At 67.1% G+C, this 27,355-nt stretch overlaps 1 protein-coding gene across 1 annotated transcript; it reads right to left on the reverse strand.

Moving 5' to 3' along the window:
* On the reverse strand, positions 1 to 27,332 carry ATP8B2 (ATPase phospholipid transporting 8B2). Its single transcript, XM_037883104.2, has 28 exons — positions 27,152 to 27,332; positions 23,463 to 23,530; positions 21,752 to 21,810; positions 19,739 to 19,852; positions 19,404 to 19,502; positions 19,085 to 19,146; positions 18,735 to 18,807; positions 18,431 to 18,501; positions 17,180 to 17,259; positions 15,869 to 16,027; positions 15,575 to 15,663; positions 14,707 to 14,903; positions 11,169 to 11,377; positions 10,470 to 10,513; positions 10,070 to 10,235; positions 9,587 to 9,775; positions 8,924 to 9,039; positions 8,500 to 8,664; positions 8,293 to 8,404; positions 7,850 to 7,955; positions 7,555 to 7,711; positions 7,071 to 7,254; positions 6,671 to 6,894; positions 5,860 to 5,943; positions 5,229 to 5,474; positions 4,666 to 4,804; positions 3,373 to 3,503; positions 1 to 2,908 (listed from the first exon to the last, which is right to left on the reverse strand). The coding sequence occupies exons 2-28, from the start codon at positions 23,491 to 23,493 to the stop codon at positions 2,624 to 2,626; spliced, it is 3,591 nt and encodes a 1,196-aa protein (XP_037739032.2). The 5' UTR covers positions 23,494 to 23,530; positions 27,152 to 27,332; the 3' UTR covers positions 1 to 2,623.
* Positions 27,333 to 27,355: the final 23 nt, after the last annotated feature.

Consider the following 27,355-nt stretch of genomic DNA (forward strand, 5'->3'; position numbering starts at 1 on the left):
TCAGAAAGAGACGTTTTTATAAAAGGCTATTTTTTTTTCTCTCTTTATACCCATAAAATGATACAATTCTGCAAGTATAGAAATGTGTAATAAATTATACCGACTGCTCCTCGGCCCAGCCCACGCCACCTCCCCCCACCAAACAAACAGAAAAAACCAAAAATAGATACTCTAGCACACGCGCACCCAGCCAGCTCCCAAACAGACAGTTCCTCTTTGGTATAAAAGTCAGACACGGGGGGCCACGCCCTCCCCCAGCCAGGCCGCGCCAGCCCTCACCCCTTCCCAGAAGGGCTTAACACAAACACAGCAATGCCCGAAGCTGCCTCGACCTTCCAGAACCCAGCCCCCCAGGAGACTCTAGCACTTCACGGGAGGTGGGGGGTGGGGAAACTGAGGCACAGAGCCAGTCACAGGGTGTCAGTGTCACAGCTGGGAATAGAACCCAGGAGTCCTGGGTCCCAGACCCCACTCCCCCGCTCTAAGCACACTGTTCCTTCGTCAAGTGGGTCGAGCTCTGTAGTCAACCCCAGCGGCTGCTGGTGGGGAGAGAATGGATGAAACTGTGACAGCCCCCACCCGAACCTGCCCCTGGCTGGCAAAGCCCCTCCCATTCAAAGGCAGAATGGGATGGGGGGGAGTGAACACTGGGTCCTCCCTCCCCCCCACACCCATCTTATTTGGCACCCTGGACAGACACGGATCAAGGGGAGGGAGGAGGGGTGGATCAGGAGGCATCCCCTGCACAAGACTGGCCTGGGCCCATTGTGCCTTCCCCCCTCCCCCAGACTGACCCTCCCCAGTACGGGAAAACCCCTCTGCCTCCAGCTAGATCCCACCTCGCTGGGGGCTGACACCTGAGCTGACCCCCACACTGGGGGCCCTGGGACCTTTCCCAGCCTGCCCACAGCCCCGGGTCTCCTACATCCTGCAGCCTCAAGCAACTCAACCTCCAAGGGATCCAGAGCAGCGGGGGGTACTGACTGCAGTGAGCCGGGGGCGGGCAGTGTGCGTACCAGGCGTGCCGGGGGTGGTACCGGTTGGTAGGGGCCGTGCAAAGGACATGTGGAATGCGTCACAAGAAGCGTGCAGAGATGAGCTACGAATACGTGTGCAAGAGAAGGGCCGTGCACCTGCCAGCGTGGCATGAGGGAGCGGCCAGCAGGCTAGACGCTTCCCCAGGGGAGCGTGGATGGGAGGTGGAGGGGCTGGGGAGCCCCAAGGAAGGTGGCTCAGGAGACCCCCCCGGGACCCTGCCCATTCCCAGCACAGAGGGGAAGGGAAACAGAGCCCAAAACACCCAGGCGATTGTGAAAGGCTCCCTGTTGCGGGGGAATGAATCACAATCAGCCCGTCAACAATGCTGACCCCAGGACCCAGCCCCTTGCCTAAGCCTCTGGCACGCAGAAAAGAAAGGAGTTGGGGGGGGGGGAGGGGGCTGGTTCCCCTTTCAAATCCATCAGCTGGGCTGGTCCCAGGACCTGGGCAGAGGTTGCACGAGGCCAGAGCCAAGCTCCACCAGCTGTGGGGGTAGGGGGGGTGAACTAGCAGCCAAAAGCCCCGCGGCTGCGCCTCCCACCCCCAAGCTGGGAGTACCTCAGGGCCACCCCTGCAGCCAGGAACCCCCAGAGCCCGGCTCAGGTCAGACGCTGGGCGTTTCCTGGCCCTTTCCACCGCGGTTTTGCTCTGGTCTGTAACAGCTCCCTAGGGCCCGGTTTCCTCCCCGGCTCTGGCCTTGGCTCCAGGTGCCACAGCCCTCCAGCCCCGGGGTGGGCACTGACTGGGCGCAGCAGCCAGGGGGTCGGGTCTCCGCCCAGCCACGTAGGGTTTCACCATGTGTAGAAACCAGCCGGGGCAGAGGAGGGGGCCCAGCCTTGCTACAGCACTTGCCCTGCCCCGGAGAGGGCAGGACCCATAACTCCTCCATGCCTGGGCATCCCTCTCCCAGCCCAGGCTCCCCACCCCACCCCTGCCCTGCTGCAGGAGAAGGCCAAGTCCATAGCCCGCCCTCCTGGGGCGCCCACGCAGCCCTGGAACTGCCACGGCTTGCGTGGGGAGCACGTCTGTGCCCGTCTCTGCTCAGCCAGCTCCTCCCCAGGAGCAGCCAGTGCCAGCGGGGACAGAGAAGAGTCACTTCGTAAACGTGGGGGCTCCGTTGGCTGCTGTTTTTCTCATTTTATACATATAAAAAAGACACGTGTGGCGGGGGGGCACACCCTGCCAGGCCCAGCTGCCCCCTGCCAGGCCTGGCCCTCCCCGTGTCTCCAGCACGTTACATTCGCGCGTGACTCAGGGTAGCTGTCCGCTCCGGCTGGGTGGAGGTCCCGATTAAAGACACTGCAGGCTCTCTGCGCCCGGGCTCCGGATGGGGGTGCCGCGCCGGGGCCGCCTGTCCCTCTGGATGGGGGGATTTTTGGTTACACGGTTGGTTGTGGTCCAGACTCCGCCTCCAAACCTCAGCACCTGGAGAGCCTCCCGGGGCGCTCCTCCCCCTTGCCATGGGTGGGGGTCTCCCAAGCGAGCAGCACCCACAGCAGCCAGCCACGGTCCGCGGTGGGAACAGCTGGGGGCGCTGACGGGCCGCCCAGCCCCCGGCAGGGGTAAGAATCGGAGCCCCCCAGCCTCACCCCTTGAGCGGCTTGTCGGCCCCCCCGCTGGGGCTGCTGGCGGTGCTGTCCCCGCCCTTCTTCTTGCGCAGGGTCTCGATCCAGCTGGAGCTGGAGCGGGTGGTGAAGCTGGAGAGCGCCAGGGAGCTGAGCGGCATGTTCTTGCCCGACATGATGAGCTCGCCGAAGCCCTCCTGGTGGGAGAAGGCGTAGCCGGAGCGCCGCGAGCCGGCACGCCCCACCCGTCGCATGCAGCGGTGCTGTGCCCGCTGCTTCTTCCGCACCAGCTGGGTGTAGCGCACCTGGGGGGGGGCAGAGTGAGGAGCCCAGCCAAAGACCCCACAACCCGCCCTCTTGTGAGGCTGCAGGGGATCAGGCAGAGGCCAAGGCCCAGCCAGGGTGAATGGGGGCCGTAAAAAGCCTGCCCGAGACCCCCCAGCAGCTCCTGCAGAAGGAGCTGGTCAGAGACGGGGGCAGGGGCCAAAGCGATGGAGACGTTCCAGTGAGGGGGCAGTAACCTGCGGGGGAGGTGAGATCACTGGGGGCAGACAACTCCCCACACAACCCTGGCCGAGTGGAGATGGATCCGGCCCCCTGCTCCATGGCAAGGCCTTTCCCGGCACTGGTCAGAGGGGGCGCTGCGGGGCAGCCCCCTGGCCCTCAGCTGAGCATGGGGGGCTGGGGGCGAGAGACGTCCGATCCCTGGTGGGGGCCTGCTCCGCGCTGGGGGATGCGCAGGGGCCCTGGCTTGGCCGCACACACTCACCGTGTCCGACAGCTCAGGCTTCAGGTCCAGCTTGAGGAATCGGAAGGCCACGACTGGCATGATGCAGACCACGGTGGTGAGGGTGATGGTGAGCCAGACCGTGGGCTGGGCCAGCGTGTTCTGGGCATTACCTGGGCAGCAGAAGGGGGAGAGACCTGAGAGCCAGGCAGGTGGGAGCAGCACCAGGAGCGGGGTGCAGGAGGCAGCAAAGAAATGAGGCTGTCACCGGGGTCTCCCCCCGGCCCCCGGGAATCAGGCGTGTTGCAGGGGGAACAGCAGAGTTCACAGGGGGCTCTGATCAGGAGGGGGATGGGGCTCCTGTGACGAAGTGGGACTGTTCTTAATGTTTCCTCTGAATAGTGTGGGGGTGCCTCAGTTTCCCCTAGGCAGTTCTTAAGTATCTAGGGGGTGGGATAAGGGGGTATGATCACTCCAGAGCCCTAGAGGGCAGGGGTGTGCAGGGGTCTGGACACAGACAATGGCCGACACCCTGTTTCCTGGCAACTGATGGCCTGGGCCCTTCCCCCCTGCAAGGTGAGAGCTAAAGGGTTGGAGAACAAAGGAATCCGGTGACCTCCTGGCCCGGGAAAGGGACAAAGCCCAGAGGAGGAGGGGCTGGAGGGAGTTTCAGTTTGGGGCTGGCTGGGACATGGAGTGAAGGGCAGACGGGGTTGTCTGGCTCACTGGCCCCCAAAATGGACCCAGCTGAGGGGTCCTGTTCTCTGCACCTACAAGCTCTGTGTTAGACCACGTTCCTGTCGTCTAATAAACCTCTGTTTTACTGGCTGGCTGAGAGTCACGTCTGACTGCGGAGTTGGGGGGCAGGACCCTCTGGCTTCCCCAGGACCCCGCCTGGGCAGACTCGCTGAGGGGCAGAGGAGGCCGAACGCTCCGACGTCAGGCCCAGGAAGGTGGAAGCTGTGTGAGCTGCTTGCCCTGGGGACAGGCTGCTCACAGAGAGACTTCCTCAGAGTCCTGACTGGCTTCGTAGGGAGCAGGTCCAGAGCATCGCCCGGGGACTCGGTGACAGCTCCCCAGCAACCTTGCCACTGCCCCACTAGAAACCTGCTCTCGCCTGCCTTGGGGAGCCTCGCAGTGGGGTCAGGAGTGAATTTCCCCCCAGGCCAGATCAGCAGGCACCTTGGGGGGTTGTTCCACCCTCCCCTGCAGCGTGGGGCGCAGTCACCAGGGCATAGCTCATGCAGTCAGGCCCTGGCGTCGCGGGGAACTTGGGGACCGGTCGGTTCCGCCTGGGGCACCCCGCACCAGGCAAATGCAGCTGCTTGGACTCACCCACGAAGCGGAACTGGTTCGGGAACATCTGGAAGAGGCCGTCGCTGTGCATGGCGAAGAGGATGGCGAAGTACACAGCCAGGCTGCCCCAGATGAAGAAGTGGTTGATGGCCGTCCAGAACCCCGTGTCCAGCCCAATCTGGGGGAAGAGGGGAGAGCTCAGGGGGCAGCGCAGACAGGCTGCCGAGCCAGGCAGAGAGAGCCGATGGGCAGCCCCGGGGCAGTGCCCTCAGTCCCCCAGCATCACAAACCACATCGCTTTGGCCCACCGCCCTTCTCAGGGCTGAGCGCCACGCACTCCGCCCAGCGCCAAGACGCAGCCACCTCTGGGGTGGGGCACAGCAGCTTTTCAACAGCTTAGATCCAGGCTGCTTCACTTCCTGGGCTACCTGACCCTGTATGGGACCCGCGAGAAACGTGGGGCTGGAAGGGACCCGCGCGGTCAGGGAGTCCAGCCCCCTGCGCCGAGGCCGGATGCAGAGCCGAACGCCGGCACCGCACGCTGGGTCCCGGGGCCCGCGGGACCAGGACACACGAGCCGGGGCTGGACGGGGGCCGCCCACCTGCACGCTGACCACGATGACCAGGGAGGTGGCCACGGTGACAGCGAAGGACTGGTAGTCGGCCAGCTGGGCACCGTCGTCGCGGGTGGCGTCGGCGAAGACGCCGTAGGGGATGAAGAACATGAGGACGGAGGTGTAGATGCCCTGGGCGATGCAGATGAAGAACTCCCGCTTGTTGAACAGCAGGTTGAGCTGGCCCGGCTCGTAGAGCTTGGGGTACTCCATGCTGCGCTGCTCCGTCACGTCCTGCGGGGGGGGGCATGGCAGGGGTGAGCCTGGGGTCCCCGCGCCCAGGAGCTGCCCCCTGCAGGGAAGCTGAGGGCTGAACAGGCCAGGGACCGAGCCCACCTCTTGCCCGTGAGGAGGGGTCCCAGCAGGGCAGACGAGTCACATGGCGGGGGGGGGCTCGCCCTGACCCCACCCAGCTGGGTTAGGGCCCTGCAGTGCCCAGGGCCCCAGAGACGGGGGACCCCCTCCAAGCGGCCCCCACAGAATTCCCTCTCTCCCCGCCTGCGGCCCCTCTGCAGGGTGGGGGCTCCAGGAGCACAGGAGACAGGCTGGGCCCCCCCAGCCACCCCCCCGTCCCACCCCAGCAGGAGCAGATCTCCACCCTGCCCCAGCCCCACCATACCTGGTCGAACACCCCCATTGCGAGCACGGGCAGCGAGGTGTAGACAATGTTGTACAGGGTGATGAAGTACTGGTCATAGACCGTCTGTCGAGAGAGGGGGGGTCAGGGCAGGGGGGCGGGGAAAACACCCCCTGCCCCACTGCATGCAGGAATGGACAAGCCACTCACTAGCCTGTCTCGGAGACACACGTGCCCCCCCCGAGTCGCTCCCCCCTGTCAGACACCCCCCGGTTCTGTGCTCCCCCAGCCAGACATGCTTCCCCCCAGCTCTGTGCTCCCCCCGGCCATCCCCAAGCGCTGAAGGACCCGACGACCAGCCTGGGTCTCCGCCCCCGGCCAATGAATCAGGCCCGGGCAGGGTGGCCAGAAGGGAGCTCACCTGGGGCCTGCCAGTCCTGCCTGGGCATCCTCCAACCTCTTCCAGCAAGGCAGGGAGGATGCAGCCACGGCAGAGCCCAGCTCTCTGCGCCCAGCCCTGGGCCGCAGTCACACTGCAGAGGCTGGTGCTGTCGCCCAGGTTCAGTGCCAGCTGCTGACCCACGACAGGCTGGGTGGTCGAGGCCCCAACGCAGCCCTCCCCCGTCATCACCCTGCACACTGGGAACTGCAGGGCAGGGCCCCTCCCTCCCTGTGTCCACGCAGCACCGGCAGGGCAGGGCCCTGATCCTGGCTGGGGCCCATGGGTGCCGGCTGGGGCCCAATCCAGCAGGCACAGCCTGCAGGGAAGCCCCACGGCCCCGGGTAACCCTGCTCCCCCAGCCGCAGGAGGCTTCAGCCGGCCTGTCCAGGGCCCAGCAGCCTGGCACCGCACCTGGGCCGAGAAGCCGCAGAAGAACCCGAACCAGAAATGGACCATGGTGAAGGCGAAGTTCTTGTAGAAGAAGTAGCAGAGGAACTTGCACATGCGCAGGTAGGACCAGCGGCCATGCACCAGCAGGAGGCGCTGCAGGAACTTGAACTGGGAGAAGGAATAGTCGGAGGCCAGCACGGCCTGGATGCCCTCCTGCCCGCTGATGCCCACGCCAATGTGGGCAGCTGTTGGGGGAAGAGATGTGTGGGTCAGCAGGGAACTCAGAGCAGCCCTGGCCGCAGCAGCTTGTGCCCAGCCCCACACAACCCCCTGCAGTGGGAAAACGGTGCTCCCCTCCCACCCCCCGCCCGGCCCCGCAGGCAGAGCCGCCCCCCCCGGCCCGCACGCCCCCAGCGCTCACTCTTGATCATGCTGACGTCGTTGGCGCCGTCCCCGATGGCCAGCGTCACGGCCTTCTTGTACTTCTTCACCAGCTCCACCACCTGGGCCTTCTGCAGCGGGGTGACACGGCAGCAGATCACGGCCTTGCAGGCACAGGCTGTCTCCAGGAACTCCAGCTCCATGTCGGCCTCCAGCGCGTGGGCCTGTGGGGCGGGGCACGGGTGGGTAAGCTCATGGGGGAGGAGGCCCGGGGTCTGACCTGAGCCCAGCAGGGACACCCAGCATTGGGGGCAATCAAGGACGGCAAGGAGCACCGAGGGAGAGAATGGCAGGGGGCTACCGGTCAGGACGGGAGGCACCGGCAGAGCTGGCGGTAGGGTAGGGGGAAGCCAGGGGGCTGCGGGTCAGGACTCAGGGGTACTGGAAGGGGAGTGGGGAGTTTGCCCTCAGAAACACCACTCCCCTCCCCGCCCGGCCTGGCCAAGTGTCATCACACCCCTTACCAGGCTGTGGCCGTTGATGACCAGGGCGTACTCGCCCGCGATGGCCTCCAGCACTGAGGCGAGCCGGGAGGCGGATGAGGAAGAGGAGAGTTTCTCCTGGCAGGAGAAGCCATTGCCCATGGAGCGCGACGAGTCCATCATCTTCTCCCGGGCTTTCCTAGGGGGGAGGAGAAGGCTTAGCCGGGCTCCCACCTGCAGCAAAGGGACCGGGCTGGGGTGTCCTCCCTGCTCCCCCCCCCCAGCCCTAGGCCCCCCCCCCAAGCTCTGCTTTCCCGCAGCCCCCCCCAGCCCTCACCTGAGCTCCTCCCGCACCTCCAGCACCGTGTGGCCCGTCACGATGAACACCTCGGTCATGTCATCCGTCAGCATCTTGCAGGAGTAGCCGATGTTCACGGCCGTCTCTGGGGACGGGAGACACAGGCTGAGCCAGGGAGCTTGTGCCCAAGCGCTGCCCATTGGACCCCCTGGGGAGCCCCCCCCACAAACCAGCGGGGATCAACTCCCCCAGCCCACTCCCCCTCTGTGTCACCCCAGCCTCGATCATCCCCCCCATGACCCTGGGGGCACCAGGGCTTTGTGCCCCAAGGTGCCTTGCAGGAGGATTCCCTGCACTGCTGGCCATCAGATGCCCACGGGGGTCCTGCCCCCAGGCCAGAGGGGCTGAGTGCTCTGCCTGAGTCTGGTGCCAGTCCAGAACGGCTCCCCTCCACCCAGCCCCTGGCGCAGAGCCAGCCTCACCTTGCTTGTCCCCGGTCAGCACCCAGATCTTGATGTTGGCCAGCGTTAGGATGGCAATGGTTTCGGGGACTCCCTGCTGCAGTTTGTCCTCAATGGCGGTAGCCCCCAGCAGCTGGGCAGAGAGAGGAGACACAGCAGTGATTCTGGGGCACCGCCTTGCGCCATGGCCCCGGCCTGCCCCTCAGGCGGCACCCCCAGCCCACCTACCGTCATGTCCCGCTCCACCTCCTCGTACAGCCGGGCCAGCCGGTCCTCGCGGCCGTCAGGGGCCGTGCTGGCTCGCAGCAGCTGCTCGGCCCAGTCCTTGTAGTAGCCGTCCTCCAGGTCCTTGTAGGCCAGCACCAGTGTCCGCAGCCCCTCGCCGGCGTACTCCTGCGGGGCAGTGGCTGCGTCAGCTCCCAACCCAGACGGGGGCCCAGGCCAATCCCAGCGCAGCGAGGATGGGTCCCCCCAGCCAGCCCCGGGGGGGCCAGAGTCTGGCAGTGGAGTTCCAGGTCGACGCGCCCCACGGCGGCACCCAGGACCCCGGGGTCGATTCGAGGCTACCCTGTGATCCACCCAGTCCCCGAAGGATCAGGGCCCCTGGCCCCCAGAGGGCCAGCTGCAGCCCACGCTCGGGACCCCCACTCACATTCAGATGGTCGGTGGTTACGTTCAGCAGCTCGTCGTGGGCCGGGTGCAGCCGCTCCAGGAGGATGGTGTCGGCCCCTTTGCAGTACAGACGGATCCGGCCCTCGGGGCTCCGCACTGCAGGGGGAGCAAGGGACTGCTGGGACATGCAGGGACCAGAGCGGCCAGAGACCCCGGTGCGCCAAGGGGAACAACCCCCGAGCCCAGCACTGCCTGGGCCCAGCCAGGTCAACGTGCTCTCCCTCCGTGGGCAGACGGCAAAGGTCAGGCCCCTGGCGCCGAGGGAGGGGAGAGGGGTCAGTGATCCTGCACCTCCCCAAGCCCCCCCGTGTTCCCCAGTCCCACCCTGCTCACTGCGTGGGGCATGGCACGCTCGGCGGCTGGACCCCCAGCCCATGGGGCAGTGGGAGCTTGAGGACCAGCAGCCTCAGGCTGGCAAATCCTAGGGAGCCGAAGGTCCCCTCCACAATCCCTGCTCCCAGTCCCTGCGGCAGATCCCCCTGCGACCTCCAGGCACACACACTGCCAGTCCCCATGGGACCCTGCCCCTGCCGTCCTCCACCCCACTGTTCACAGGATCTCCCCCAAGCCTGCCCCATTCCCCACCCCCCCACGGTTGCCACCACCCGCTGCCACCCCTCTGTGCCCAGCCCGCCCGGCTCACCGATGACGGACATGCGCTTGCGGACGTTGTTGAAGTCCAGGATGGCCAGCAGCTGGTAGGTGACGGCCCGGCCCAGCTCCTGCACCGTGATGGTCTTGGGCGTACGCGAGCGGAAGACGAAGCTGAAGTTCCTGGCGGCCGTGACCAGCGCCCCCTCGTCCGGGGACTGCGCCTTGTAGTACAGCTCACCTGGGGGGCACGGCGGGGGGGGGGGGGGTGTCCGTGCTCGGCCTCCACCAGCAACACCCCACACGGGAGACAGGCCGAGCCCCTCTGCACCCATGCACCCCAAGGGGAGACGGCCCAAGCCCCCCAGCCCCTCAAAGCCAGAGCCCACCCCAGGGGGGACAACCCGAGCCCCCCGCTGGCCCGAGCCCGCCCCAGGGGACAGCCCAAGCCCCCTTCCCACACCCCCGGCTGGAGCCCTCCCCAGGGGACAGCCTGAGCTCCCCCCCGGCCAAAGCCCCCGGGCGGCCCACCCACCTTCGCTCTTCTCCTCGGACATGACGGTGTGGCAGAGCGAGAGCAGCCGGAAGAACTCGTGCACGTGGGGATTGCCGAGCTGGACGGCCTGCAGCAGGCTGGTGTCCCAGAACCGGAACCGCGGGTCGGCCAGCGGGTTGAAGGAGAAGTCGACCGGCTCCCTCCTCTAGGGAGGGGGAGAGAGTTACCCCCCCGTCCGGCCCCCGCTGCCATGGACAGGGGCACGCCAGAGCCTGCCCCCCACAACACGGAGAGGCCTGGAGGGGAGGGCTCCCCCTTGAAATGCAGAGACCACCCCCAGTGCCCAGGATCTGCACCCCAAGCCCCCTATGGAGCCCACCTCCCTGGGACTCTCTGACCACCTCAGTCACCTCCCACCATGGGATGGGGCAGCTCCTACCTCCCCCAGCTCCGCCTTGTGCCCCAGCACGTCCAGCATGTCACCTGCAAATGCAGAGGGCAAAGGGTTAATGTGGGGACACCAGCCAGCACAGCACCGCGGGGCCGGGGGGGGGGGGGGGGTTGCTGGGAGCCCCCCACCCCGCAGGAGCCACGCTGTCCCCAGGACAGAGCCGCCCGACAGAACGAGCAGCTGCCCCCTCCCACCCAGCTCCACCTGCTTCCCCCACACCCCCGAAGCGGGCACAGACCGAGAGCGGGTGGACACAGGGAGCCTGCAGAGGCACCAGGACTGGCTCCTTTGGCTGGTCCCCTCCCGGAGCTGCTGCCTGGACAGCCCTGGCAGGAGGGGTGTCCCAGCGCCCAGGGAGCTGGGGGGCACCCCACAGTAAGTGCCCGAGGGAGCAGAGGAGCATGGCCACCCCCGCCTGACCTGGGGATGGGGAGAGCCACCACCAGGGCCAGGGAAAGACGTCCTCTCCCCCTCCCACTGCCCAGCCCCCCAGCCCCTCTGGCCGCCAGCCCCCCGGCTGCTCTGGCCCCCGGCTCCCCCGCGGCTCTGGCCCCTGGCCCCCCCGGCCGCTCTGGCCCCCGGGCCCCCCGCGGCTCTGGCCCCCGGGCCCCCCGCGGCTCTGGCCCCCGGGCCCCCAGCCGCTCTGGCCCCCGGCCCCCCAGCCGCTCTGGCCCCCGGCCCGCTCACCGTAGCTGCGCCCGTTGATGGAGCACTTGCTGAAGACCATGATGTTCTGGGTGAGGGTGCCGGTCTTGTCGGAGAAGACGTACTCCACCTGGCCCAGCTCCTCGTTGAGCGTGGTGGTGCGGGCCTCGGCCGGCGTCTGGCGCTGCGCGCAGTACATCTTCTTGTCCCAGTTGATGAAGTAGCTGTGGCCGAGGCGGATCACTTCCACGCTGCACGCAGGGAGGGAGGGGGCACAGGGCTCGGCACGGCTGGGTGGGGAGCACCCCGCCGGGGAGCTACTCACTGCTGCCAGCCGCGGACCCCGCAGCACCCCTGGCACTTCCATCAGCTAAGCCATTTCACAGGGTCAGCACTTACCCTACAGTCACACAGGGCTGGGGTAGAGCTGGGGAGAGAACCCAGGAGTCCTGGCTCCCAGCCCCCACACTCTAACCCACCAGGCCCCAATCCCCTCTGGGGGGATAGAACCCAGGAGTCCTGGCTCCCAGCCCTCAGTTCCACTCTAACCACTAGACCCAACTCCCCCTCCCAGAGCTGGGGATAGAACCCAGGAGTCCTGGCTCCAAGCCCCCATCCCCGCTCTAACCACTAGACCCCACTCCCCTCCCAGAGCCAGGGATAAAACCCAGGAGTCCTGGCTCCCGGCCCCCACACACTAACCCACCAGGCCCCAATCCCCTCTAGCGGGATAGAACCCAGGAGTCCTGGCTACCAGCCCCCATTCCCGCTCTAACCACTAGACCCGACTCCCCCTCCCAGAGTCAGGGATAGAACCCAGGAGTCCTGGCTCCCCGGCCCAGTGCCCACTCTCTGGACCATGCTAATTCCTCTTACATCGGTTTCCGGGCCCCCCTATGCTCATATTGACCAACACAGGCGAGCGCAGCCCCTTGGCCGCGGTCTCTGGCCTGGAGAAGCAGGAGAAGCGCTGCAAGCCGAGGTGCTCCGAGGAAGGGGCGTCTGAGTGGGAGTGAGGGGCAGCACCAGCTGACCCCCAGGAATCCTGCGCCAGGCCTGGTGCTAGAGCCATGGACTAAAGCTGCCCCCATCTCCCCCCTGCCCCGGCAAGACCCCCCAGCTCCCCCAGCAGGAAACGGAGGGGCTGGGCTCAGGGGAGGGGCGGGAGTGACCCGTTCTTACCTCGGGGCTAAGGGGACAGAACCATGCTGGGGAACGAAAAGAGAGAGACATTAAGAGAGGGAGAAGGGGCGGCAGGGGCCGGGCGAGAGGGGCACGGGCAGCTGGGTCAGACAGAGCCGCGGCAGCCAGGCCCGGGGGACCAGCAGGACGGCACGGGGGGCCCTAGGCCTCGGAGACGCCGACGTGTTTCCCCACCAGAGAGCAGCAGCACTGCCCTTCCCGGGCACCCCGCACGCAGCCCGGCACCCCCTCCCTGGGCACCCCACACACACACGCAGCCCAGCACCGCCCTTCCTGGGCACCCCGCACGCAGCCCGGCACCCCCAACACACACACAGCCGGGCACCCCCTCCCTGGGCACCCCCCCCACACACGCAGCCCAGGACCGTCCTTCCCGGGCACCCCGCACGCAGCCCGGCACCCCCTCCCTGGGCACCCCACACACACACGCAGCCCAGCACCGCCCTTCCTGGGCACCCCGCACGCAGCCCGGCACCCCCTCCCTGGGCACCCCACACAGACACGCAGCCCAGCACCGCCCTTCCTGGGCACCCCGCACGCAGCCCGGCACCCCCAACACACACACAGCCCGGCACCCCCTCCCTGGGCACCCCACACACACACGCAGCCCAGGACCGCCCTTCCCGGGCACCCCGCACGCAGCCTGGCACCCCCAACACACACACAGCCCAGCACCCCCTCCCTGCACCCCACACACACAGCCCAGCACCCCCTCCCTACACCTCTTCCCCCCACACACAGCCCAGCACCCCCTCCCTGCACCCCACACACACACGCAGCCCAGCACCCCCTCCCTGCACACCCCCCTCACACACACAGCCAGGTACTCCCTCCCTGGGCACCTCCCTCAAACACAGCCAGGTACGCCTCCCCAGTAACCGCTCCCCACACAGCCCGGTACCCCCCAACACACGCACAGCCCGGCAGCCCCTCCCCAACACCCCTGTCACACACACACAGCCCAGCACAGCACCCGCCCCCCCCCCCCACAGCCCAGCACCCCTTCCCCAGCACCGCCCCCCAACACAGCCCAGTACCCCCTCCACAACACCCCCCCACAGAGCCTGGTATCCCCTCCACAACACCCCCACAGCCCTGCACCCCCCTGCACACACACAGCCCGGCACCCTCTCCCTGGTCCCCACCCCGACACACAGCCCAGCACCCCTTCCCCAGCATCCCCTCCCCAAACACAGCCAGGTACCCCCTCCCCAACACCCCCACAGCCAGGTACCCTCTGTGACGAAGTGGGACTGTTCTTAATGTTTCCTCTGAATATTGTGGGGGTGCCTCAGTTTCCCCTGTGCAGTTCTTAAGTATCTAGGGGGTGGGGTAAGGGTGTATGATCATTGCAGAGCCCTAGAGGGCAGGTGTGTGCAGGGGTCTGGACACAGACAATGGCCGACACCCTGTTTCCTGGCAACTGATGGCCTGGGCCCTTCCCCCCTGCAAGGTGAGAGCTAAAGGGTTGGAGAACAAAGGAATCCGGTGACCTCCTGGCCCGGGAAAGGAACAAAGCCCAGAGGAGGAGGGGCTGGAGGGAGTTTTCAGTTTGGGGCTGGCTGGGACATGGAGTGAAGTGCAGACGGGGTTGTCTGGCTCACTGCCCCCCAAAATGGACCCAGCTGAGGGGTTCGGTTCTCTGCACCTGCAAACTCTGTGTTAGACCATGTCCCTGTCATCTAATAAACCTCTGTTTTACTGGCTGGCTGAGAGTCACGTCTGACTGCGGAGTTGGGGGGCAGGACCCTCTGGCTTCCCCAGGACCCCGCCTGGGCGGACTGGCTGTGGGAAGCGCACGGAGGGGCAGAGGATGCTGAATGCTCCAGGAAGGGGGAAGCCGGGTGAGCCGTGTGTCCTGCAGACAGGCTGCTCCCAGAGAGGAGACTTCCCCAGGGTCCTGCCTGGCTTCATGGGGAGCAGATCCAGAGCATCGCCCAGGGACTCCGGGACACCCTCTCCCCGGGCACCTCCCTCGAACACAGCCCGGTACCCCCCTCCCTGCATCCCCCCAAACACACAGCCAGGTACCTCCTCCCCAGGCATTCCCCCCCCCTCAGCCTGGTACCCCCTCCCCAGGCACCCCACACACACTGGACTCTTGTCCCTCCCCCCATCTCCACCACCCCACACTCCCTGGATTTCCCCAACACGCACCCTCTTTCCCTGAGCCCCCCAGTCACAGACCCCTTTCCTTGGGCTTCTACCTGCACCTCCCATGTGCCACCTCCCCTGCCTTCCCAGGCTGCCCCATCGGGCCGGGGCTTCTGCCCCCCAAGTGACTGTGCCCCCTGACCCCAGGGAAGCACCACGGCAGGAGCCCGGCAGCAGCCCCCAGCCCCACTGCTGCGGCTCCTGCTCTCCAGGTGCTGCCTACCTGACGTAGAGTGAGATGGGCACCACGGTGTTGAGGATGATGATGTAGGACCAGAAGGAGAGGAAGCCGGAGAAGAAGGCACTGTCCACCGCCTCGTCCCAGGGCAGGTAGATCTGGAAGCAGGCTCCCACCTCGTGCTCCCAGATGGCATTGCCGATGGCCAGGATTACCCCCATGCACACCAGGAACCCGAAGATCTGCCAGAGGGAGGGCAGGGGTCAGAGCCCATAGAGAGATTGGCGCTGCTACCCCGGTCCGACTGGGGCTGGCCACGCACCCGGGGGATGGGGCCAGGTCCCCCAGCCCGGGATCGGGGCCGGCTGCACACCCGGGGGATGGGGCCAGGTCCCCCAGCCTGGGATCGGGGCCGACCGCACACCCGGGGGGTGGGGCCACGTCCCCCAGGCGGGATCAGGGCCGGCCGCGCACCTGGGGGATGGGGCCACGTTCCCCAGCCCGGGATCGGGGCCGGCCGCACACCCGGGAGGTGGGGCCAGGTCCCCCAGCCCGGGATCGGGGCCGGCCGCGCAAACGGGGGATGGGGCCAGGTCCCCCAGCCCGGGATCGGGGCCGGCCGCACACCCGGGGGATGGGGCCAGGTCCCCCAGCCCGGGATCGGGGCCGGCCGCACAGTTCTTTATGCCTTTCTAGGTTTAAAAGCTTCCAGGAACGTCATGTCCTGGTGCCTCGGCACCACTAGGGGGCAGCCCTGCCCTTTGCGCCCGGAAGGGAGCGATCCGGGGCCAGCCCGGAGGGCCGTGCGTGGGAGTGGCGGGCTGTAGCCGAGACGGGGTAGCAGAACCAGCACACGGGAGATCTTCCGCCCGCCCGGGGCGTCTCCTACCCACAGCCCCCATCTCACACGCACCCAGAGCACCAGCGTGTTCATCAGCCGGTCGATGCTCGTCCTCTTGAACTTGGTCCGCCCGCTGTTCTGCATCAGCTTGGTGTCAGGACCTGGGGGGTGGGAAACACGTCACTGGGCGCCCCCTGGCTCCCACCCCAGCGCCCCCCGGGACTCCCCCCTGAAGCTCTGCCCGACACCTGCTCGGCCATGTGGCCGGGAACAGCCCCCTCCATGGCAGAGCGGGCCGTGGGGATGAGGGGACGGCCCCGGCGCTAACACAGCCCCCCCCGGGCTGTGGCGGCCCCGCGCCCCCACCTGCGAAGACGACGAGGCCGAAGCACCACTCGGTGTTACGCAGCACGCAGCCCCGCAGCAGCATGTGCTGGTTGCTCAGCGGGTATTTGTTCTCCTTCCAGTACAGGGTCCCGCTGAACTTGTCCAGTTTGTTGTTGGGGGGCTCGCAGATCACCTCACCTGGGGAGAGAGCCAGCAGCCCGGTACCCCTCAGCCCAGCGCTGGACCCCGGAGCCCAGCTCCGATCCCAGCGCTCCTGGCACAGCCCCCAGCCCCACAGACTGGGGCTGGCATTCAGCCGGGGCCGAGAGCCTCCTTCAGACATCCCCGGCGCTGGAGAGAGCGGGGCAGGAGCAGAGCTGCATCCAGGGATGAGCCACCCCGGTGACACAGACACACCGGGCAGGAGCAGGCAGGTCTATCACCCCGGGTCTGACCCTCTCCTCAGCACTTCGCCCCAGGGGGTGGGCGCTGGCCTGGTTCCTGCGTGCTGCCGTGAGGGGGAGGCAGGGAGCTGCCCCAGCCAGGCTGAGACCAAGGGCAGCTGCCAGACAGCCTGTGTTTCCCAGCTGGAGACCTACGGGACAAAGAAACCCCGAGCGCTCTTGGCAGCGGGGCCGCTGGGCTCAAAGCCTGTGTCGGAGCAGAACCGGCCCCTGGGGTGACCCGTGACAGGGACTCCGCCAGCAGGGGCCGGCTCATGACAAATGGCTCCCCACTCTCCGGACGGGACACGCGCTGCAGGGACCAGGCCGTGGGTGAGAAATGCCAAATGAGCCAGGAAAGTCGCTGGTTACTAAGTCCAGGCTATAAACTGCGTTTTACGTTCCTTTTACCGGTAGCCTTAACGTTTCCAGGTCCTTAGGCTGGCTTATGTCGGAATCTCTCCCTCGAGCTCTGTTCAACCAACGCCAGGTTGGTTTTACTCTAAACCTGCCAAAGTGCCTCGTGCTAAGGAGACTGTCGAACTGGGGGGGAACCCGTGACCTGGGTGCCTTGCTTCCCCGGAGGCAGCGAGTTGGTGCTCCTGGGGGTGCTGGCAGCTGGGGATGGGGCACTCGAGCGTACCCAAGTGGGCTGGGTAAACCGCTGGCCTGCATCGGGAAAGGGCAGGGCTCCCGGAGCGGAGCACCTGTGTGGCCGGCAGCCGGTGGCTGGGGAGCATTTCCCCTGGTGGGCACAGACAGGGCTCCCTCCCGCTGTGAGCAGGGGGTAGGAATTCACCCCGAACGCCTCAGGTAACCCCCAGAAGCGTCACCCCCCCAAGCACGTCATGAGAATGCAGAGACAGAAAGGCTGAGGGTGCAGAGCTGCCCCGACCCCCGCACTCACCATCGAACTGGGCCAGCTTGCGGATGTCCCCCAGCTCCGAGGTGACAGGAATGGCCTGGCGCACTTTCATGTTGGTCTCTCTGGAAGGAGAGGCAGTGTGGGCTGGGGCGAGGGCACAGAACAGGGGCCCGGACACCTGGGTTCTAGTCCCAGCTCTGGCCCCACTCCCTGCCTAGCCTGGGCCTGTCTCATGCCCCCGCTGCCCGGTGCGATGCCCCCGTCCTGGCCAGCGGCCGTGCCCGCGCGGGAAAGGCCTGTAATACTTGTGAGACTGACGCGCCGGGCCGCAACTCACTGGACTTGGCACTACCAGCCCGCGGGTGCCAACGGGGGACGAACTGCTCCGGGGTGGAGCTGGGTCACAAAACTGGGCAGCACGGCCTGGCTGGGTCCTGGCTCAAACCCCGCACGGGGACGGAGGGGCCGCAAAGACCGAGCAAGTGACGCTCCTGAATTCAGCCGGGCCTGCGGGAGCTGGGATAAGGGCAGGCTCTGGGGAGACACAGCTCTCAGCGGGGCCTGACAGAGCTGGAGAGCCTGAGCCAGGAATGGAGCCCACAGCTCCTGGCTGGGTGGGACGTGGGTCAGGCCAGCCGACGACTTAACCTTTATTCTGTGGGCGAGTCTCCGGACTCCCCACACTGGGCTCCGGGGCTCTGAGAACGCTGCCGGGTGCCCTGCCAACCCCAGGGGTGCCTGGACCCCGCAGGGGCCGCGGGCGTCGGGCTCAGTCGGACTCGCTGGGCAGAGCTGACGGGGAGAAGCAGGAGGGCTGCAGCCCAGAGGCTCGGTCTGGGAGGTGCTGCGGCCGCAGGGCCTAGCCTGAAGGAAGAATGGGACCCCTTGGGGCATAGCCAGGGCTGGGGCCGAGCGCCCGCCCTGTGGGTCCGTGACAGCGGCACCTGGCAGGACGCCCCCATCTCAGTGGGGGCCTTGAGGAGTCTACAAGGGATCGAAAGTCCAGGTCTCCCCTGGCGCCTCAGGGCTGCGCTCAGCCCAGACGGTCAAACTGAGCAACTACCCTGCCCCCACCCCAGCCCCCCACCCCGCAACCCCAGCCCCAAACTGCCCCTGGCTTGCAGATCCTGCTGGTTCTGAACCGCCACGCTGATGGGTGCAGCATCCATGCTGGGGGTGCCCCCACCTACTCCCCTGCCCCCCACTCCCCGAGAGGCTGGCGGTCCTGCCCCCTTAGCCCCGTGGGGGGAGTGCGCGTGGCTGGCAGGGCGGAGGAGAGGCAGGGTCACTCACCCGTCGAGCTCGGCCGTCTCTATGTAGCACAGTCCATGGGGCTCGCTGCTGGAGAGGAGCAGGAGGTCAGCCTGCCAGGGGAGAGGAACGGCCGGGGCTGAGCTGCCATCGGGGTCCCTGCCACCCCCAACCCCAATGCTCCGTATCCCTGCCACCGGGGGAGACGTGGGCTCCGAGACCCAGACAGGCCAGCCGGCCTCCGGCTGCCCAGAGCACCCCTTGCCAAGGCAGTGGGAGCCAGCACATCCCTGGGGGGAGGACCCCTCACCCCCAGGCTCCTGCCCCCCCCGGAAGCCAGACTCACCGCCACAAACTGGTTGTTCTCCAGCTTGATGATGTCTCCGACGCACACATTCATCCACTGCTCCTGCTGGAGGCTGTGGGGCGCGAGGAGCAGAGTCAGGGGGGCCAGGGAGTCCCCCTCCCTCCCAGCCGTGCCCTGGCTCCAAGGCCTTTCCCTGCCCGAGCCCACGAGAGCAGCGGCCCTGAACAACCCCCCCACCCCTTCTTCAGAGGAGGCCTGCTCCCCCCAGCCCCTCTCCCATGGGACTTCTGTGCCGGATGCTGGGGGGGAGGCAGCCCATCTCCAGCTGGGGAACCTGCCTCCCTCTGGCCCCCAGGGGCTCCTCCAGGCCGGGGCCCCGGGACACTTACGTTCCGTTGATCAGCACCTGAGACTGGCGATTGTTCACCTGGTTGTCGCTCTTGTGGCGGAACTGGAGGGGGAAGGCAGAGACCTTGGTCGGGGATCCCCGGAGGGGCTCCATCCCCCCACCTGCCCCAACACGGGCTGCCGAGCCTGGGCCTTGCCAGGAGTGGGGCGGGGACAGCAGCTGGGAGAGCCCGAGCAGCGCCCCGCTCCATCCTGACCACACACTGGACAGCGGAACCAGCTCCACCTCCCCATGCCCAGGGGCGCTGGAGGGAACACTGCTCCCCCCAGCACCCCGCCCCCCACCCCGGGGGCACTCACGTAGTCGTCAGTGGCATCTTTGACAGCTGTGATGGTTAGGACGAGAACCAAAGGCACGATGGTGGTGAACCAGGAGAGCGAGGAGATCTGGGGGATCAGCTGGAGAGAGGGGGCTGGGGTTAAACACAGAGGGCACCCCACCTTCGCCGCCCCGGGGACCTCAGGGGGCACCCGTGCAGGGTGGGATGCTGCATGCAGAAGGCACTGGACCCCCCCCAGCCTAGGCAGGGATCCCCAGCAGGGCTCCACACAGGGGCCCATCCCTTCCCCTCCCCATGGGACGCCCCCCCACCAGCCACCGTATGGTACCCCAGGGCGGGACCGTGTCCCCCCACCTGCAGGATGAGGAGAAAGAGGAAATAGGTGTTGGCCACTTCCTGGAACTGCTCGAAGAGGTTGACGGGCAGGAAGGTGATGATATTGTACTTGGAGGTCTGGATACAGTTACTCTGGGGGTGAGATGGGCAGGATTAGGAGAGACACGGACCACAGGCCCCATCCTGAAGGGCCCACCCCAGCCACAGGGACCCCCTAAGAATCTCCCCCCACCCCCGCCCCCAGCTCTCCAAGATTCCACGCGCCCCAAGGCTCAGAGAGGAGGAAAACCACCGTCTGAGCTGGCAGCCTGGACTCCTGGGTTCTGGTCCCAGCTCTGACTCGCAGGGCCGCCTTGGCATGTCCCGGCCCTCTCTCAGCCTCTGTTTACCCCCCTGTACACGGGGAGTGGGGGGCGGTGTTGAGAGTACCAGGAGGGAGAACGGGGCAAACAAGCAGAACCAGCTGTGACGAAGCGGGACTGTTTTTAATGTTTCCTCTGAATAGTGTGGGGGTGCCTCAGTTTCCCCTATGCAATTCTTAAGTATCTGGGGGGTGGGATAAGGGTGTATGATCCTTGCAGAGCCCTAGAGGGCAGGTGTGTGCAGGGGTCTGGAGACAGAGACTGGCCGACACCCTGTTTCCTGGCCACTGATGGCCTGGGCCCTTCCCCCCTGCAAGGTGAGAGCTAAAGGGTTGGAGAACAAAGGAGTCAGCTGACCTCCTGGCCCGGAAAAGGGACAAAGCCCAGAGGAGGAGGGGCTGGAGAGTGAGTCATTTTGGAGCTGGCTGGGGACGTGGAGTGAAGGGCAGACGTGGTTGTCTGGCTCACTGCCCCCCAAAATGGACCCAGCTGAGGGGTCCTGTTCTCTGCACTTGCAAACTCTGTGTTAGACCATGTCCCTGTCGTCTAATAAACCTTCCGTGTTACTGGCTGGCTGAGAGTCCCGTCTGACTGCGGAGTTGGGGGGCAGGACCCTCTGGCCCCCCCAGGACCTGGCCTGAGCGGACTCACTGGGGGAAGCGCACGGAGGGGCAGAGGAGGCTGAATGCTCCGAGGTCAGACCCAGGAAGGTGGAGCCGGGGGCGCTGTGTGTCCTGCAGACAGGCTGCTCCCCGAGAGGAGACTCCCCCAGAGTCCTGCCTGGCTTCGTGGGGAGCAGGTCCAGAGCATCACCCGGGGACTCCGTGACACCAGCATCTTGGGAAGTGACGCTGGCCCCGCCCCGCAGCAGCTTGCCAGGCAGGGCACCACCATCTCCCAATGCCAGACACCCCCAGACCAGGCCCCGAGCAGCAGCCCGGCCCCCAGGTCCAGCTGCCCTGAAATAGCGCAGAGGCTGGGCCCGGGGAGCAGCTACAGGTAACCTTTCCCTGCCCCCTCCCACAGCAAAAAGGGGGAGGCCAAGGTGAGCTGCTCCCTTCCCCCCACCGCGTGCTGGCTGAAGGAGCTGGCGGGGGCTCCCATGGGACCTCCAGAAGCCGGGGGATGGGAGGGTTTGCGGCGCGGGAGCAGGGCCCCATCCTCAGCCCGCTCAGCTGGGACATCCCAGCCCGGCGTTATTAATAGACGCTCAGCAGCAGAATTTTCTCATGGACAAAACCCATTTTTAGCTCCCACCCCCTGACCCCCAGAGGAGTCAGACGAGGTCTGTGACCCGCAACCCAGAACCACGATCCCCCCAGCACTGCAGGCCCCCCATCCCCCAGGGCCAACAGAGCCACCCCCCCAACCCCACATTTCCCAGGCTGGGCCCCACTCCCCCAGCCCCATGCAGGGACCCCAAGCCAGAGCCCACCTCTGCCGGGACCCTGCTCAGGAGAGGAGAGCAGGGTTCGGGGACAGATGGGGAGAAACCTTTGGGGTGGGCCCCTCCACCTGGCACTGGAGACAGAGAGTCTATGGGTCCCTAACCCCCACCCCATGAGTCCTGCCCAGCTGCTCTGCCCGGCAGCCCCCCTGCCCATACTAGCCGGGCCCTGCAAGGCGGGGGGCAGCTGCATACACCTCCTGGGGGCACCGGGGCACTCACCGCATACTGGAACTTCTCGTTGTACTCTCGGGCGTTGGCCCTCACCCGCCTTTCTTCCTCTGCAACAGAACCCGGGTCAGAGGGAGCCTGACGGAGCCCTGGCACATGCCCCCCACCCTGCCCGGGCCACTACGCCAGCCCATGGCCAACGCTCTGGGTACAGGATAACCTTGATGGGACACAGGCCCACTCCCCCCACCAGTTCTGCCGGTGCCCCTCACTCCCGACCTGCAGCCCCTGCTAGCCCAATCTTGGGGGAGTTTGGGGGGCTGGCCGCCCTCACTCGGAGCCGCTGGTTACACAGGTCCCTGTGCTGAGGAAGAGGCAGGAGCCATAGCGGGGTGCACACTGCGGCCCTGCCCTGTGCCCCGTCCCCTGGGGCTGTCTCTGGGAGGATGCACCATTAAGCCCCCTCCCCCGCATTCACATTGGACGTCACCCCTGGCCTCCAGCCCCCCTGCCCTGCACTCCACTTCCCGGGAGCCGGGGCCAAGCCCTGCAAGGTCACGCAGGGACTCGGGCGAATCCTGGGGCAAGCGGCCCCCCCACCCCAGGAAGGGGCTGCAGCTGGTCCTGCCCGAGGGGCTGGTGCACGGAGACCCAGCCCCCAGGAGCTGCCCCCCGGCCGGCTCTGCAGCCCCACTGGCAGAGCCTGAGCCCCCCCAGCTCCTCCCAGCCCCACTGCACGAGGAACTGCAAGCCCGTCCCCCAACCCTGCCAGCCCGCCCCCCCTTGCAGGCACCTGCCCCCCCACCAGCCCAGCTCCCCACCCCTGCAGGCACCTGCACCCCCAGCCCACTCCCCATGCAGCCCCCCCACCGCAGGCACCTGCCCCTCCGGCCAAGCCCCCCATGCAGCCCCCCACCCCCCGCTGCAGGCACCTGCCCCCCAAGGCGTCCGGCTCCCGCTGGCGCCCGACTATTTCTCCAGCATCTCCCCGGGGCCGGTCATGGCTCCGGGGGAGCTCCGCGCTCAGCAGCTCCTGCGTCCGTCCTAGCCGGGCCATCCCCACTCCCCTGCCTGGGATGCCCCCTCGGGAGGGGCTCTGCCGGGATCACCCCCACCACGCACCAGCCACTGGGGCCAGGATGGTGTTGCCGGGGCAACCGCTGCACTGAGCCCGCCTCAGAGCCCCCCATATCCCCCCCCCAAGCAGACACGTGCCCGGCTGTGAGGTTCCGGGGGGGGGGGCCTGGGAGCGAGATGGAAGCTTCCCTAACGGCCCCCCCGTAGCTCCCCAGCTCTGCCAGATCCCCCCAGATCCCTCCAGCTCTGCCAGGCCCCCCCAGTCCTGACCCACAGCCCCCCCCAGCTCTGCAGAAGCCTCTCAGTCTGGATCTGGTTTCGGGTCAGCGCTCTGGAGAGCAGGAGCTCCGCCCTGCCCCCCTTCCCCAGAGATTAAGGGGGTGGGAACTCTGCGCCCCAAGGGATGTACCAGCGCCCCCAGCTCTCCAACCCCCCCAGTCATATAGGAATCCCGAACCCAAGCTGCAGGCCCAGGGCAAGGGGGGAGAAAAGAGGCAATTTCTGCAGTGTACGTCCAACCTCATTGGCCCCAAAACTCGTCACTGCCCCCAAATTAACCCCCCCCCCATGACTTTAGCCTTATTTAAATATTTAAAGCAACTCCGCTCCTGCGGTGGGTGGGAACTGCAGAAGGAAAATGTGACACTCCCCATTACACAGACCCGCCCCCCGCAGGACCCCTTACCTGGGGGGTGTTTTTTTGCACACAGCTCCATGGCATCCACGTCCGGCTAGTCAGGCCCATGGGAGACCCTGCACCGAGGGGAAGGGGGAGAGAAACACGTCAGGAGAGCCAGAGACCCCCTTTCCCACCCTGCAGCTCCTGGACCCACAGCCCAGAAAGTGCCGGCAGCTTCTGTGGCTCCCCAACTACCCCCTCCTGGGGGCTGAGGGGGAGGGGATTGGGGGTGATTGTGATCAAGTCAAACTGACCAGAGCCAGGAATAGGGCAGGAGCCCCCAGTGCCAACCTGTGATCCCCCCCCGCCGCACACAGACCTTTGTCCATGCTCCTCACTCCCGACCTGCAGCCCCCTGCTACCCCAGCCCCGCCTCCCACCGCTCAGCTGTTGCTCTAGAAAGTCCCTAGATGCACCCCTGGATTGGGTGCAGGCACCCCCTTCCCACACGCCAGCGGAGAGTCCCGCGGATCCCGCGCCCGATGGAGCCCGTGGGGAATGGAGGCAGCCCAGGCTGTGGGAGCTGCTCCCTGGGAGCCCAGCAGGGTGAGCGGCTCCTGCCCGGCCAGGACACAGCTCAGCTGTGCAGCCCCAGGACACGCGTGGCTGTGAGACCCCCGGGGCAGGGCTCAGCCACCTCCTGTCTGGCTCGCTGGGCCTCCTCCCACGCCAGCACATGGGCAGCCGCTGGCTTGTAGCCGGCCTGCTCCAGGCCTGCAGTGGGGGGAACGCGCGGCCCAGGTCCCGTTCCCATGCTGCCGATAGGGGCACTGCGTATGGCACGCGCAGGGCCTAGAACCACCGACCCGTGTGCCCGGCCTGGCCCTCCCAACCTGCCCCCGACACACCCTATGAGCCAGGTTCCCAGGCCACCCAGCTCTGCGCATGGCCCCAGTGGAGACTGGGAGCTCCGGGCCGGCCCCAAGGGTCTGAGACAGTCGCTGCTGGGCTCAGCATGGCAGGAGCCTCCTCAGAACCATCAGAGCCGGGGGCGATAGGGGATCACGCAGCCCCACACACGGCAGCACCCGGGGGCTTGGCTGTTTCCTGTCCAGTGTCCGTGGGCAGCAGGGTCAGCCGTGCCTGGAGCTCCCGCCTGGGGACGTGCGTGGCCTACTCCAAGCTGCCCAGAGAGCCGGGGTGAGCTACTCCGGGAACCCCAGGCATTGAGCTCACACGCAGAGCACCCTGCCCAGGTTGGAGGCGGCTCCCGGAGACCCTGGCCTAGATCTCCTGCACTGTGTCCCAGGAGCCGGGAGAGGCTGCAGGCAGCTAGACCAGACCCCACCTGGGTATGTCCGACCGAGAGCCATTGACAGCACAGAGAGTACGGCCCCATGCACCCCACTCCCCTGCTCTAGCATCGCCCCATCTTCCAGAGGCTGGCCGGGCCAGTGTTTCCGGTGCTGGGCTGTGACTTGGAAGACCTGGGATCAGCTCCCAGCGCTGAGGCAGACTCCCTGTGAAGCGGGGAGGGTCTCCCTCTCCCCGGGTGCCTTGCAGCCCCTGGCAAAAGGGGGTCCCACTGTGCTGCTGCTGCCCGCGCACCCCCAGCTTGGCTCTGACTCCCCGCCAGGCCCGGGGGTCTGCAGAGGCTGCCGGATAACCCTGCCTCGGGCCCCCATCAGTAACACGCCCAGCGCAGAGTGGGGCCACGGCGGGGCCACGGAGGCAAGAGCCTGAACGGTGGGGAAAGGCCGCCGAGGCAGTGGCGCAGCCGGGCAGAGGACCCAGGCGTCCTGGCTGCTCATCACGCCCCTGCACGTGGCCACGAGGTGCAGGCCAGCGAGCCAGGCCCTGCACACCGGCCTCGGCAGCCCCGCCAGGACCTGAGAGCAGAGCCGCCGCGACAGGAAGCGGAGGGGGGATGGGTCGGAGGCCGTAGGTGCAGAGACCACAGTCATGCCACAAGGAGCTCAGCCGGGGGGATGGGGGCAGGGCCCCAGCTTCACCCCCCTCCCTGCCCCATGCTCACACCTCTGGGACTCCACAGGTGGCAGCAGCTGGGCCTTCAGGGCAGAGAAGGCCCCAGGCGGGGCTACCCAGAGCAGAGAGCCCTGGCCAAGGGTGCAGGGGCACCACCATCTAGTCGTCCAAGCACAGCCAGGCCTGGACAGGAGCCAGGACTCCTGGGTTCTATTCCCAGCTCGGGGAGGGGAGTGGGGTCTATGCATCCCCTGCTAGGGGCCTGCAAGCCCGAGAGGTCAGTAACAGACAGCCCGGACTGCCAGCAGGGCTCGGACTGCATCGCTCCCGGCACCACAGGGCCACTGCACCTAGGCTGACCAGATGTCCCGATTTTATAGGGACAGTCCCGATTTTTGGGTCTTTTTCTTATATAGGCTCCTATTACCCCCCACCCCCGGCCAGATTTTTCACATTTGCTCTCTGGTCACCATAACGGCACCAGACATTTCCTGCCTGGCTGCAGCTGCTCAGAGGCTGATCTAGGACAGGACACCCAGCTGGGAAACCAGAGAGCTCCCTTCCACTCCTGGCTTTGCCACCGTGGGCCCTTGGACCCGTCACTGAAGCCCTGTGGGCCTCCGGTGCCAACTGTAAAAGGGGAGAACAATCCTGCCTAGGCCCATTCAGGTGGTGATTGCAGGGACCGCGTTTCCCTGGGTCTCCACAGATCTGGCACAAGGGGGCAGCCCCTGATCCTCGGTCAGGGCCTGTGCAGCGCCCAGCACAGGGGGCAGCCCCTGGATCTCGGTCAGGGCCCGGGCACCCGGGACAATAGGGTGGCCGCCCTCGATCTCAGGTGGGGCCCCCAGGTGCTACTCTGACTGGCAGAAGAAACCTAGAAGAAACGGCCCCAGGGGAGCTGGCTGATTTCTGCGCCCAGGGGCCACTTGGGCTCCTTCCACGGGGGGTGGGAGAAGGGGCCCCCCAGAAAAACCCTCCTGCCAGGTTTAAATATGTCCCCGACACATTTGGAGCCAAACCCGGCTGGGCTGGGACAGGAGGTTTATTCAGGCAGCGGGTGCGACACCCCCGAGCTCCCCCAACACGCGCTCGGACCCCCGGGGCGCGGTCCCCAGGTGGGGGCTGCATGGGGGGTGGAGGGGCTGGACTCCAGCTGGGGCTCACAGAGCTGGGGGTAAAGCGGCCTCCACGGGGATGGGCCCAGCCGGTGCCTCTCCCACGGGGAAATCCGGGTCCCCCCCAGCCCCGGTCCCTGCCCCCTTCCCCAGCCCGGCCCAGGAGCAGGGAGCGGCCCAGGCGGGGATGCGGCGCCGGCCCTGCAGGCTGCAGCACCGGTCGGGGGGGCCCAGCCCGGATGACACGAAAGCAGATTCTGCTCCAGCCGCAGCGAGAGCCAGAGCCGGGCCGGGCCCCGCAGCGGGGGGGGCGGGGAGGCGGGGAACCCCCCCGCGCCGCCAAAACCCGGAGCGGGGCTGGGAGAATCCTGCGCAGCGTCCCCGCTGCCCGGCGGAGAACTGGGAGCAGGGATCCCGCATCCTCGCCTGCCGCCCCGCGCACGGTCCCCCCACCTGGCCCCTTCCCCGCCCTGCAGGAGCCCCCCCTCCTCCCGCAGCACCTTCCTCATCCTCTTCCTCCCCCCCCATCACCTCCGAGGAGCCGCTGCCTGGCGGGGCTCCCCCCCAGCCCAGTCCCCGCTGCCCCCCCAGGGGCAGGGACCCATCGTGGGGGGGGCAGAGCCTGCATCTGTCCCAGCAGCCCCCCCTTACCTCTGCGAGCAGCCCCCCCGCGCTCCGTCCTTGCAGCTCCGGGTGCCCGACGGGGCGTGGGGGAGGCGGCCCCGGGTGCTGAGCGCTGCCCCCTCGGCCGGCCCCGCCGCTGTCACAGCCCCATCGCGGCCCCCGGTGCAGCCGCAGCCCCAGCGCCTCGCCGCCAGCTCCGGGGGCTGGGGACGGAAGTGATGAAAGGACGCT

The sequence above is a fragment of the Chelonia mydas genome, chromosome 24 (assembly GCF_015237465.2).
Source record: "Chelonia mydas isolate rCheMyd1 chromosome 24, rCheMyd1.pri.v2, whole genome shotgun sequence".
Taxonomy (NCBI): Eukaryota; Metazoa; Chordata; order Testudines; family Cheloniidae; genus Chelonia; species Chelonia mydas.

What these genes read in the sequence shown, in the direction of transcription:
- ATP8B2 (XM_037883104.2), bottom strand. Translation starts at nt 23,493, where the DNA reads ATGGAGCTGTGTGCAAAAAAACACCCCCCAG. An exon ending in CGGCCTCGTCGTCTTCGCAG is followed by an intron (nt 15,664 to 15,868) that starts GTGGGGGCGCGG and finishes CCCACCCCCCAG; the next exon opens with GTCCTGACACCAAGCTGATG. An exon ending in GAGGTGCGGGAGGAGCTCAG is followed by an intron (nt 7,712 to 7,849) that starts GTGAGGGCTGGG and finishes CCTCCCCCCTAG; the next exon opens with GAAAGCCCGGGAGAAGATGA.